The sequence below is a fragment of the Saccoglossus kowalevskii genome, chromosome 16 (genome assembly GCF_978046115.1).
Source record: "Saccoglossus kowalevskii chromosome 16, keSacKowa6.1, whole genome shotgun sequence".
In the NCBI taxonomy this organism is placed as follows: domain Eukaryota; kingdom Metazoa; phylum Hemichordata; class Enteropneusta; family Harrimaniidae; genus Saccoglossus; species Saccoglossus kowalevskii.
In genome coordinates, this window is record NC_140656.1 from 28254604 (window position 1) to 28268969 (window position 14366).

General features: G+C 38.2%; 2 protein-coding genes across 2 annotated transcripts; one reads left to right on the forward strand and one right to left on the reverse strand.

Annotated features, from left to right (window-relative positions):
* Positions 1-383: 383 nt before the first annotated feature.
* Positions 384-3523, reverse strand: LOC146733816 (uncharacterized). Its single transcript, XM_085490973.1, has 2 exons — positions 2218-3523; positions 384-2113 (listed from the first exon to the last, which is right to left on the reverse strand). Exons 1-2 carry the CDS (start codon positions 3521-3523, stop codon positions 384-386), a joined length of 3036 nt encoding a protein of 1011 aa, XP_085347099.1.
* Positions 3524-9834: 6311 nt separating this feature from the next.
* LOC100375841 (co-chaperone protein HGH1 homolog) lies at positions 9835-13956 on the forward strand. Its single transcript, XM_002739851.4, has 3 exons — positions 9835-10629; positions 13058-13248; positions 13616-13956. Exons 1-3 carry the CDS (start codon positions 9987-9989, stop codon positions 13868-13870), a joined length of 1089 nt encoding a protein of 362 aa, XP_002739897.2. The 5' UTR covers positions 9835-9986; the 3' UTR covers positions 13871-13956.
* The last annotated feature ends 410 nt before the right edge of the window (positions 13957-14366 follow it).

Genomic DNA, 14366 nt, shown 5'->3' on the forward strand with positions numbered 1-14366 from the left:
CGACACCTGTTCATTCATCACACGGATACTCGTCCAGCAGTGTCCAAGTGCGATCTCGAGGTCACATAATAGGTACTTTCTGTACGTGTAGTGACAATGCGGCTACCTACTGGGCTACAAAACCTACCTCTGGGCTGTTATCAATTTATACTATTACAATAAATTAATAAATACAAAATTACATAATAACAACCGTGTCCTTTTAATAATACAGTTTCTGATATGATTCAAACACCTCGTGACATACCCCCATGCTAAGATGTAACCATGCCATTAAAGATGGTATTATAGTTACGTCAACAATACAATTCATTGAAGTCACGGATCAGGGAAACTACATAAAACAACCATTCTTTACTATATTACATTCAACACCATATTGGTTATTGTACTAAAACCTCAGGATTTCTGCTTAAATAATCTGCCCCTAGATTATGATTACCCTTTATACTAATTATTCGATAGGAAAATGATTGAAGATATATGGCCCATCGCATAATTCGACTATTAGAAAATTTAGCGGTTTTCATATAGACTAGAGGTTTGTGGTCGGTTTCAATCCAAAATTCACGAAGATATAGATATGGCTGAAACCTTTTTATTCCCCAAACTATGGCCAGGCATTCCTTTTCAATCACCGCATAATGCGACTCTGCGTGGCTCACCTTCCGGCTAGCATACGCCATTGGAAATGCGACATCATCATAATATTGCAACAAGACCGCTCCAAGGCCCGTTTCCGAGGCGTCTGTCCGTAGAACGAAAGTTCGCTCAAAATCGGGAAGTCGCAATACAGGGGCATTACTCAAAATATTTTTCAGCTGTTCAAATGCCAACTGATGGCAAGACTCCCACTCGACTTTCCTGGGTTTACCCTTCTTTGTAAGTTCGTGTAGAGGTGCAGCAATGGCAGCAAAATTTGCAACAAATTTGCGATAATAACCCGCTAGGCCCACAAATGATCTAACGTTAATTACTATCAGGGGTCGCGGAGCATTCTGCAATGCACGAACCTTTCCTGGGACTAGACTCAATTGGCCTCGCCCCACCACATGGCCAAGAAATTCAAGCTGAGTGAAACCAATATAGCATTTTGATGGTTTAGCTGTTAAGCCTGCCTTCTGGAGGCGATTCAATACATCTTTGAATCGCTTCAGATGGGATTGCCAAGTCTTGCTATATATCAAAATGTCATCCACTAAACTAACAACCTCTCCTTCGGTACCCATCAGAACTGTTCGCATAGTGCGATTGAACGTACTGGGACTATTTACAAGTCCAAATGGAAGGTAACGATATTGGAAAAGACCCAGTGGGGTAAGAAAAGCAGTTTTGGCTTTCAGATCAAGTTTGGTCAGGTAATTACCATCAGCCAATTGTGCAAATAATTCCTCTGGATTAGACACTGGCTCAGCATCGAATATTGTGATCTTATTGAGCTTTCGGAAGTCTGTACAAAACCGAAGACTTCCATCAGGCTTCTTAATTAGCACAATGGGTGAGCAATAAGGTGAATCAGACCGTTCAATGATTCCCAGTTCTATCATATCACGTACTTCTTTAATCACAGCGTTAGGTGTTGCAAAAGGGGTACTGTATGGTTTAGAACGTATAGGGTCATTTGAGGTCAGTTGTATGTCATGGCACCCGATGTTCGACTTTCCTGGTATGTCTGTAAGTGTAGCAGTATATTCTCTCAATATCCCTTGTACCTCTTTAATCTGGGAATCGCTAAGTTCAGGGCCCAAATGCACATCTTGAACGTTTTCTTTACCGTGCAGGGAGACTAATTCTATCAAGTCCCCATTAATGTGCTCTGGACCTTCTATGCCATGATTGTTAGATGGGACTTCAATCAGGCCAGTAGACACGCACATAGGAGTGTCCTTTGGCACAGACGAAGAATTAGTGTGTATGTTCGTGTTTGCATTATCATCCGTAGAGTCTCTTACCTCGTACTTCTTCAACAGATTGGCATGGTACAGTTTATCTATACCATCCTTTTCTATACGATAATCATTCCGCCCGATTCGTTCTTTAACACGGTAGGGTCCTTGCCATTGCATCCGCAGCTTATCATGAGCTGTAGGAAGCAGTAACAGTACCATCTCGCCTGTGTTGAAAGATACCGATCACTGGACTTGCTCAGTTCTGTCTGTGCCACTTTGCAAGTGTCCTCCAATCGATTTCGTAGGTCAATGACGTACTCATATGTACCCTTAATTTCTGGGTTGGTGATCTCTTTTGTCCATAGCTCCCGCAAGATGGTCATTGGACCCCTTACTGTTCTCCCGTACAACAGTTCGAATGGGGAGAACCCCAAACTGGCTTGCGGAGCTTCTCTGTATGCAAACAATAATGGTGCTATGTAACGGTCCCAGTCCTTTGGTCGTTCTCTACACATGCGTTTGAGCATGGACTTCAGGACGCCATTAAAACGTTCACATAGGCCATTTGTTTGTGGGTGATATGGAGTCGTGATGAGCCGTTTAATTGACAGAAGTCTACTAACTTCTTGCATAACATCACCAACAAACTGGCGACCTTGGTCAGTGAGAACTTGTTCAGGTATACCAACACGACTATAAATAGTAACCAGTGCTTCTGCTACTACTTCAGTAGAGATCCTTTTTAGAGGTGTAGCTTCAGGATAACGGGTTGCATAATCAACCACTGTAAGTATATATTGGCACCCACTAGTAGTAATCGGTTGGATTGGCCCCACCAAGTCCATGGCAACCCGTTTGAATGGAATATCAATCATAGGCATAGCACTAAGTGGAACCTTTCCGACTCGACCTTTGGGTACAGTACGCTGGCAGGAGTCACATGACCGACAATATCGTTTAATGTCATCATGCATCGCTGGCCAGTAAAATTGGGAAAATATTTTATCTTGTGTTTTCTGTACACCCAAATGTCCCCCCAAGATTGAGTCATGGCCTAATCTCATGACATCAGATCGAAATGTAGAAGGAACTACCAACTGACTGATAATGCGCACAAAATCAAAATTAGGTGATCGAAATTTTCGGTACAACAGACCTTTTTTTACATGAAAACTAGTTATATTTGATTTTCCAGTAGCTACCTCTGTTTTCTCAGCTGCATACCTAAATAATCGCTTTAAACTAGAGTAATTTTGTTGTAATTCACGCAAACTGTCAGGGGTCACCACAAGGTCATGAGTCTTGAATTCTGGTACCACCAACTTTTGCGTATGCTTTTTGGTCCGAGACTGTGCTCTAGTCTCAACACCTTGTGTAACCTCAAGTATATCCAGCCCACTAGACTGGTCATTGGCACCATCTTGGACAGTGGTCGAGGAGTTTGCTAGCTTACCTTCTGCCACCTGTCCCTCAGGATTGCCACCCGTGTTCACCATGTCAAGAACATGGCCAGGACTTGCACCTACATAATTGGTGCCATATTGGACAGGGGTTAGGGAATCTCCCTCAATCCTCTGCCCCTCAGGCAAACCAGCCGTATTCATCACACCAACTGTTAATTTAAAAGTTATCATGATTAGTATTCAATCGGGATTATGTGTGAAAATGCGTATATGATGCGTCTATGATGAGTAGATATGTGCCCTGAGAACAACAAAAAAATGATTCACGCAATATAGACATAAAAGTAATTCTTATTAAATAAAAGTAATTAATTAAAGAGACACATAGAACTGTGCTAAACACTACAAATAAACAAATTAGCTTAGCAATATTAAATAATACTGACAGTGCAACAGTCGCAAACAGGAAAGAACAAAAAACATTTCAAAATTACCAGTTGCCTCATAATAAGAACAAATATTTCACTTTATTTTTATTTTTGCTCCTGTATTTATTTATTTTATGACCATTTTGTTATTTCAATGGCGTCCTTCATTGTACTTCTCAAGTCAATATCCTAATAAGGATACGATTACAATAAAGTTATTGGAAGGGGCAGGGTGATGGGGAGAGTAGCTGGTACAGGTTACAGGAAATAAAAAAGGCATTATACGTTTTTACAGGAAATAAAATGAAAGTTCCATGATTCACAGTAAAAAATAGGTTTTTACACTTTACAGATATGGCAAAATCCATTTTACAATTTAATAATATATTTTATAATTTGCGTACGAATTACGACATTTAATGTTGAAAATGCTTTATACGCTTACAAAAAATAAGATCTTTTTGTACAAATTACGGACGAATGAAATAGCTGATTACATTTTACATTTTGTCTGTGTCTACGATTTCAAGTTTTTTATTTGTTTTAATTACATTATTACGGAAAGAAATACAATTGATTGCGGCTAACGAAGATACCACTGTCTTATCTATTTATTACCAGGGTACTAAGGAGCGGACCAGTTGATATCCTGGTGGCAGAAAGATTGAAATGAAGCCTACTTTTTTCCCCTATCTGATATGGAGATTTTTTTCAGCAGACCTTGTCTCGATTTTTTTTTTTTTTTTGCGCTCAACAGTTGTTTTTATTTTTTTTCAGTATTTTAAAGCAGGAGGGTCGTCACCTGCGCACGCGCGGGAGTTGAGTCCCAAGCGACGATAACAACACACGGTAAAACGCAAAGGCTCATGGGTAGACGCTTGTTTGTAAACAATTACACGCTATGGCCATCTGACGCATGCGCAGGTGGCGACTCCCTCGCTTTAAGTAAAGTATCTAACTTGTATAATAGCCCTCTTTAACATCATGAAATGGTTTTGCTATCAGTCCACCTCCTGGATGTTTTCTCTCTTCCAAACCACGATCTTCCAAACCAGGCTTCTAAACAGTACACTAAACTACTTGACATTTATTTACGGACCCACCTGAAAATATTCCAGACCATTCTGGTAAAGGGGGAGAAGGACGCGTTTGCAGATATCAAATGCCTGGCTGAAAAAGAACATCAGGCAATTCCTCAAACAATCGAGGAAAAGAGTGCAGAACCCCTGAAAGGACAGGAAACGCACTTCTAGCATTAAATAACCAGTGCTTCGGCACACAAACCAAACGGCTCTTTTCAGGGCCAGCACATCCTTCCAAAAGGGAACTACCATTATTACTATGGTCCATACAATAAATAACACAAAACGCAATAGACATTTCTCACGTAAAAAAACACATTGCAAGATGCAAACGAATAAAGAATTACAATGCAATACTGGCTAAAAATAAACGGTTGGCTGATCAAGCTCAGTTGGTTTCAAATTTTATTCAGAATTTTTCGAGTAAAATCCTAACCCCAACAGAGATCATTGCCCTTGGCAACGGACTCAAATTTATACCAACCCCACCTAAGCCAACCTATCACACTTTGCTCAGAGACATCATGTCTATGCTTTTTAGGAGAATGCGTATCAAATACCTAATTCGCAATAAACAATCTCAACAACATCCTTTCAAAATGAAATCAACATGGAACCCACCAGACTCGTATAACTCGAAAATTACATTGAGGCAACCAAAGTTGAGATATCCAAAATTACTACCAATAAACCCAAACAAAACATGAATTTTGCCGAAAGCGCAGCGATAAATGATAACACAATTGTAATAAAACCATTGCAATCACGAATACAACTGACTATATATATGAAAGCCTTCGTCAACGAGCAATACTATACTAAAACAAGTAACCTGTAGAATACTGTGTGGGTAATATTTTTTATATTGATTTTTGTTGCATTTGCAGCAAATAGTTACCAAACAATGAGAAATCTATAGGATTGAATATACCCCACAGCTGGCTTCACATGCATTGTTCATAGTTCATATGGTGCTTACACCAGGATTTAATTACAGCACCTAGGCGGTATGTGGTTACAGCTAAATGTTCGAGTAATCGCAAGAAATTGACATGACAATAGAAATTAATTAAAGACTGCCACTCCCATGCAATTAACAGCGAGTGAAATTCCTGGGATTGAAACATATATTTTGAAGTCACTGATGTAGGCAACGAATAACTGCAAGTTGACATAAAGACGAGGTAGTTTATTTAATCAGTGGTCAACTAGAGGCTGAAATTATAATTAATTTGTTTATTTCAATTTCTCCTGACGTCAAATAGAATACACTGGTGAAACACGGTAGTAACTGTGGGTGAAAGGATGTTTTGGGGTGTAGTTTACATTGTATATGGAGTGGTAGGGTCGGGTGTAATGTGTTCATTTCCAACTATTATGAAGTCACGTAGAATTTCACTTAATTTATTTTTTCTGACATGTTTTCAAGCATTACATGTGAATCCAATTTTCACTGCGCTGTGTCTCAATAGAGTATGAGGGAAATGGCATATTCACTGGAATTTATTTCAGGGGAAAAATGTTTTCAGTGATAATGAAGTATTATCCGTGGCTTTCATTGCGTATGGAAGTTATTTTCACGAGTGATGCGGTGTATCCTGCTGCCGTACATTCACGAGCGAAGCCACGGGGAGGGTGTGGGGTTCTGTTATTATACACATGTCCCATATTTGATTATTTCATATTAAAAAAAGAACGTGCAACAAACCGGGATAGAAATTTAGATCGGGGAACCCAATTGCCATTAATATGCTCCAAGACAGTGCTGCGACCTAGCAACGCTTGTCAGTGTAGAACGCGTGTCGCTGTACGTGTGAAAATAAAATAATCAGACGTCTAATTTGAGTCATTGTCCGAATAAATAACTCGTGGATGTTTAAGCGCGGTGGTCGTAGCGCAGCGCGTGTTCGAATATCATGTAAATAAACAATGTATTTTACACGCGTTGTATACGTCGCTATGAGTCCCATATCGAACAGGACGCGACACGACGACTGTCGCCCTTTAGTTGGGACCACGTCAGAACCAGAACTTAAACTGGGCGACTACGATACACGGTTGATGTTGAAGTTAATAGTTCCTCCACAGATCTGTGCATTGGCAAACATGCCGTGCAACTGCGGTACTCCACTGACGGAATGACTTTCGTTGAAATCGGTCGTCGCTGACTCGTGAGCTGCACACTACAACCTCGTTTGTGATGTTACTTGCTTGTCGTGGATAGACTGAGTCATGGTTACCGGTTAAATTTTGCTAATTTGGCGTTGGTAATCTTTATTTAGAACTGAGTAACGCCGCAACGTCGCCAGCAGAAACCTTATGGTATATCGATGTTGATGGTTGCGGCTCCATATTAATCGGAGATTTTACTGCGGGTCCAGGCAGCGGGTGGATCTTCCGAGAGCCCTTCAAGATTTATAAAACTCAGATTCCAGGTGGTCAACAAACATTAAGTTCTCCCAATCCTAGTATTCTATGTGATGTACATCTAACATGCCAAAAATGCTGGTGAACGATTTGAACCTGACAAAAATACTTGAAATAGATACCAGGAAGGGGAGGGGGGTAAAAGAAAAGTTATATAACATTTTATTATTCAATAATTTATTAAAATACATAAGTTTGTCCAACTCCCTGTGATACAACACCTCAGACATAGCTCATTGTACTCGGCTTGAGTGTGGGCAAAAAGTTACTATTTGAATTTTTGATATCTTTTTTTTTCATTAATGAGAAAGTTGACCCCGAAGTTAGAGTAACTGTTCAGCAGGAATGGCTTTTTAACTCTTCTGTGATTTTTTTTGGCTTGGCTGATTTTGTCACGGTTCATACTTGACAGGCAGGTCGTACCATCACTAATTGGAAAAACAATCCTGACCCACCGCTACCATGGCAACAGCCAAAGTCTTGTAATAGCAGTGCCCAAATGATCATGCCTTTTATTTTGGCTACGTTGCGCACTGGTAAGAGATCACCGGCGCCGACATTGTTACCACTGTCAACGGAATCCCAACGCAGCTTTGAACTTTGAATAAAATGTAAATGCTGCCTCCAATCTAGAAAATACTATCGCAAAACGGTTGGAAATAATACATTTAACGGCTGAATACGTCCTAACAATAAAATAAAGTGACTTCTAATGACTGCCATGTTATTTTGCGAACCTCGTATAAGGTGCCCGGTTTTAGTTATAAACAGACGTTAGCTTCACGTTCATGTCCCTTCCATGATAACAGCCGAAAACATATTGCTTGTTTTTTTTACCGGTTTTCATTGGCAACCGAAGTATTTTTATTTTGTAAACAAATTTTCGTCTGCTATTTTTATTCAGTTTAAATCGTTCAGCAAAATTTTTGGCATATTAGGTGTACATCACATGGAATACTACGATTGAGAGAACTTGATGTATGTTGACGGATTTTTATCATAGTACGAAGTACCAGAAAGTTACTCAGTTCCAAATAAAGATTACCAACGTCAAATGAGCAACATTTGACTGGTAATCAAGATTCATGTAATCCATGGCTAACAAGCAACATCACAAGCGAAGTTGTAGCATGCAGTACTAGTAAGTCATCCCGTCAGTGGAGTACCGCAGTAACACGGCATGTTTGCCATCAGCATTGTATTCAAACGAATCACGTGGTGTGCCGTTCTCGTTCAAACCCGGGATTCGATCAATAGGGGAGTCCCATTAAAAAAACACATTGCAAATCATGTAAGTTCAACATTTTCAAACCAATATACTAAAACAGAAATGCTCAGAGATGCAAATGAAGGATAGATATTACTTTTCACTATACACATCTCTGTTGATACTATCCCTCACATATTCTACTCCCAATTACTCCTGCGTAAAATGGACTAGCCTCTTTTCATGTTGACATTCAGACTAAAATCACGTGACAGGCTGTTAAAATTAGCTGTTGCATACTCTTTCGCCGGTCTGGAAAATGTGTTTAATTAACTCACATTCAAGCAACAATGCAGATTTCCCAGTGGGAGTGAGACTATTCGACTCTGCCACTAAAAAATAGGGGTGTTTTCAGCAAAAAACGAATAACCCTGGAATACACACAATATACTGAATTTCGGAACAAATCGTGCATTACTTACAGCAGCAGAATACCACAGAAATATCAGACGAAACATGAAAACACTATATATTGTATTTCAGCCTGAACCCTCTATATTGCAATTCAAGGAATTAACCCCATATGTGCATCCATTTCCCACCTTGGTATCACCCACCCCTGAAAACAAACTCTTAATACCATGCTGAAGCGTTTGGTAATTAGTGGTAACGATACCATAGTTACAACGAATTTGATCCATGAGCTCGTTACAGAAATGTACAATCTGGAATTTATCAATTTTTATACTAAATTGTATAATGAAAGTAATAACGTCGAACATTCTGAAAGCTAAATAAATCGAACAAGTACTGTTCCGACTGATGAAGGGTTCAACATAGAACCCGAAACAGCACCATCACACTAGTGAATGGTCGAATTACGGATGAATTTGAGTGTTGCATCGACACAGGCTTTCTTCGTATTCAGTTTCGTATTCCAATATTGTTTCCGTGTTTACTTCTATCAGGATCACACCTGAAATATTTTAACACGGAATAATACGTCTGTTACGTATTTAGTTACCTAATGCAATACTGCCCTCAGTCGATGAGATGTTCGTCATCCACCACCCCCATCGATAAAAAATGAATTGTTGGAGACAGTTTATACAGAAATACAGCAGAAAGTCATTGTGAAAGAACTGTTAAACAACATAGTGGAAATTGTTGAGGAAAAGGACTAATAAAAATCATTCTTTAAACATTTGATTTTTTGTCCTGTCTTCTTTTGATTTTTTTTTCAGGGGGTCTGAAAGTTTCAGATTTTTTTTTACATGCATATATTGTAGGATTTTTTTGTTCAAGCATAGTCATAGAATTTTTTTTTTCACAAAATCCCCCCCAGGATATCAAATGGTCCTCCCCTAACTACTATTCTTACATTTGAACTTTGTACCTATGTGCAAGTATCACCTGACCAACAACGTGATCACAAGATGGCCGCGCCCTCCGTCAACAAAACCAGCGTGTTCTGAAATTCAGGATCTTTAATCACTGACAACGAAGACAACCTACAAGCAACGAAGACAACCTACAGGCAACGAACGATCATGGCGGGCAAGAAGGAGCTTGAAGAACTCATACCATTTCTCACTTTGAATGAGCGAATCGATGTGTTGTCCGTGGCCTTACACCACATAGTAGGTCTCACTGGTACTGTGGATGGTATCCTGTTGATGGCGTCTGATAAACGATACATCGAGACACTATTTCCACTAACTCGCCATCCACAGGATGCGATTGCAACGGACTCGTATTTAACACTCGTAAATCTTTCTTCGAATAAAACAGTCGCGTCCAGCATCGTGGCCGATTACGACATCGTCCCCCATTTTTTGGAGTACGTCACGAAAAGCGACAGCCTTCACGCCGACTATGTATGTATGATACTGTCAAACCTCTCAAGAAATAACGAATGTTGCGTCAAAGTCACGCAGTATCTGCAGAAAATCGACGGCGGATTCAATCAAATCGTGGAGGCGTTTTGTAAAGAAAAATTCAACCCAAAAAACAATCTTCATTATCTTGGACCATTTCTATCGAATTTAACCCAATTACACGAAGGAAGAAAAGCTGTGTTAGACAAAGATAGATGTATTATTCAAAGATTGATACCGTTCACTCAGTATGAAGCATCAGACATAAGAAGAGGTGGAATTGTGGCTACTCTAAAAAATGCCTGTTTTGAGTCAGGTACGTGGGTTTTACCGTGGTCAAACATTGCCAGGGAAAACTATTTATAATCAGAGGAATTAAACACAATTGTTGTGATGGTGATTTTTATTTGCAATATGTCCGTAAAACAGTGACACCTTCCCTAAATATTTAATGGTTAACCCCTTATTAGGGATAAAGGTATACAAACATAGTTCTAGGTGTTGTATGGATGGGCCAGGTAATCTGGTGACCAATCACACACAGCCCTGATATCACATGATTATGTAAACATCTACTAGTATTTGCACATAAATTCATTTCAACAAAAAGCCTCCAAATTGACCTAAATTTGTTTAATTTTGATGGTGGAGATTTATAATTGCAATAATGACCCCTCCCTCCCCCCACAGTGTTATCCTGCCATCCAATAGGACACTGTGGATAATTCATTATTGTTCAAATACCAGGACTGTATTGCAAATATACGTAATAATGTATGAGACATTATCACATAGTTAAGTAGAATGTCTGCTAACCATGCTGCATTTGATATTAACCAATGGCAACATGCTGTGCACAGTATTGTTATTATGATACTGTGATAATTCTGTGATATTATGTTTTGTACATCTGTCATATTGCCATAAATTACAGTCTGTCTTATTTTTGTGCAGGCTATCTGCATCCTACCATGTTATTATAATGCTAAATCCAAATATGGAGTTACTTTGCAGTATTTATAATATGGTGGACATTTTTGAAAACAAAGTTCATAGTTAATTTTCATCATTTTGCTTTTGGGCATCCTACATCAAGCAGTCTGAAAGATGTATAATATGAGGTTATTTCAAGGATACTGCAAAGTATGCATTAAGACAGTACAGCAGGATTATTGACGAATGCACAGCGGAGGTCAATCCAACCATGTGCTGTCTGAAAAAAAAAATGATTGTTTTAAGAATCTGAATTTGATCTGTTGTTTGACGGGTTTGCAAAATCTTGCCTGGTTTATATTTATTGTTTAATTTTCTAATGAATAGTGTGCTTATCTGTTATTAACAGTACAAAATCACATTCTATTTTACTTTTGTTTCTACTCTTTTTAATATTGAGATCAATGAGTGTGAATATGATTTTTTATTGAGATTCAAATTGTCACAATATGGAGTTTAAGATTTGTGTACATAATGGGAACGTAACATGTTGTTCTAATTTTGTTTGCGTTATGTTCACGGTTGTCAGATTAAGTACAAGCACCCACAACAGGAACGTAACTGAATTAGAACCATGTCAATCCATAACTATCCAATAAAATTTGTTATGTCATTTCACGTCCGGAATCTGAATAGTAGTTAGTTCCCAGACATTTGACAGAGCTCACGCTATTTCCATCCACTCTACTGATGTCCCAGGTCTGTTTGCCGAAACCTCTTTCAGCAGATCAATGTGATGCATTACCATCCATATAAATACATGTCTCTTCGCGGAAATGGCCAGTTTGAAATGTTTAAGAATAATTCATTTCGTTAGGTTTAAACTTTAGTAACTGGTTAGTACACGTCGCCTTTCGAGAAAGTGAACATAAATGCCCGGTGTCGTATGCTTTGTTTACATAATGAGCTGACCAGTTGTGTTTGTTTTCAGTGGGTATAAATATCAGCTAAAATGCATCCAATATTTCTTATTTCATCATATATATACAAAATTACTCTAATATAAAACGTTTTATCAATGTCGAGAAAAGCTCTCGGAAATCAACTATGAGTCGGTCACCTTGATCACGTTCAAAACGATTGCCATACGACCAAACAACCGATGTCATCATCGTGCACAAAGCAGTGATGTTCTTGTTCCGTTCTCGTATGCGCATCTTAATGTCTCTAATACCTTTGTAGTCCAGTCATAACATTGTCTTGTTCTTTAGATGCACCATTGTATTTTTGTAAGATCCATGCTAATTGTCCATTTGAAAAAATAATGTTGATGAAAACACAAATCATTCACTATACGAACAGCATGAATATATCACAAACATGACAACCTGTTTATGATGTTTAAAAATACTCTACAAGTTTTCTTTTTCTTTTTAATTTTATACTTTGGCTTCTTGTTTCAGTGAGGTCAACATAGCATTTTAGGACATTCCACTTATCTGGAGGGAGAGTAATTTTTGACAAAGAAAATCACTTTTTAACTGCATTCCTGTTTTATTTTTCAAATGGTATCCAATCATTAGGATTTTCAATATTTCATTGGCTCCATTTAAAAGAAATGTAAAGAAAGTGTGTTTTTTATTACGCTTGTAAATATTATATCACTAAAACCCTTAGTTCTGTATTTTAATCGTTCTTAATAAATAAATATTAATAAATAACATTTTTTATTAAAGGCCTAATTAACATATAATTGTTGCCATGGTGACATGTGACATATAACATTTTCATCTTTCTCTCCTCATATGCAGATTATCACTCATGGTTGCTAAGCGACAGTGTTGATATTTTACCTCGTCTTCTTCTTCCACTGGCTGGACCAGAAGAGTTAACTGAGGACGAAATGGATGGGATGCCGTTTGATTTGCAGTATCTAGAAGAAGACAAGAAAAGAGAACCAGATCCTGATATCAGACAGATGCTGATAGAAGCAGTCTTTCAGGTATAGTCTAGTAGTTTTGTATATCGCCCTCTATAACAATCTTCCTTCAATTTCCAATTACTGTCACTAGTGGGCGCTGTTTACAATAACTGGCTGCAGAAGGCTTTTACATCTAATCCCCAGTAAGTCTTATTTTTGAACTTGGTCAGAAAATGAAGTGTATTAATGTTTTTATGATCATTCTTTAGTCCAGCCAGTCATCAATGTGACCAATATATTCAAAATTTACTCACAATGGTTTACAATGCACACAGTCAATTTCATTCAAACTAAGATTGTACATTAGGGTATGATTTGTTCATTTCATAATGATCAATTCAATTTTTTTCTACTTCTTGTTTATTTCATGTGTATTTCCTCATTTCAGCTATGTACAACCAAAGAAGGGAGAGACATCGTGAAGGCTAAGAAGACATACATTATACTCAGAGAGTTAGATAGATGGGAAAAAGACCCCAAGGTGAAATCTACATGTCAGAAATTGATTTCACTTCTTATAGGAGATGATCCGCCGGATGATTTGTCAGATCTTAAAAAGGTTAAGATTCCGGAAGATGTTCAGAAACAACTTGACGAAGCAGACAAGCAGGAAGAAGAAGAGTTTGCAAATGCAGAAATTTAAATATGAATATTTTAATCTATGTCAATGAGCCTAAAATTACATTTATTGTATACTGGTTTATTAAAACATGACTAAGTTTGACCAGACGCTATTCTCTCAATGTGTGCATTTTACAGAATGCCTTGGATTTACTTGTATGTCTGCCCACTCAGTGGTGATGGGGGTTAAAAGGCATGTCAAACTACATAAATGATCCCTAATGAAAGAGCTCCACAAATGTAGGAGAATGCAATTTACAGCTTTTTTTATATCACTTTTCCTTTTCTAGATATTCAACTTTTCTTGTATAGTCCACCATCTTGATTCTCTAACAAAGGATTGTGGGTAGAGTATGACATCATAGCCACTAAAAAAATGATGTCAGAAATAATTGCTCTTCACTATCCTAGTTGGTGGAATTGCTTCCTGTAATAGAGGTGTAATAAGATCTGTCCCTGTCATTAGTACACATGTGTGCATACATATACTATCTTGTGAGCTGGTGTATGCCTCCAAA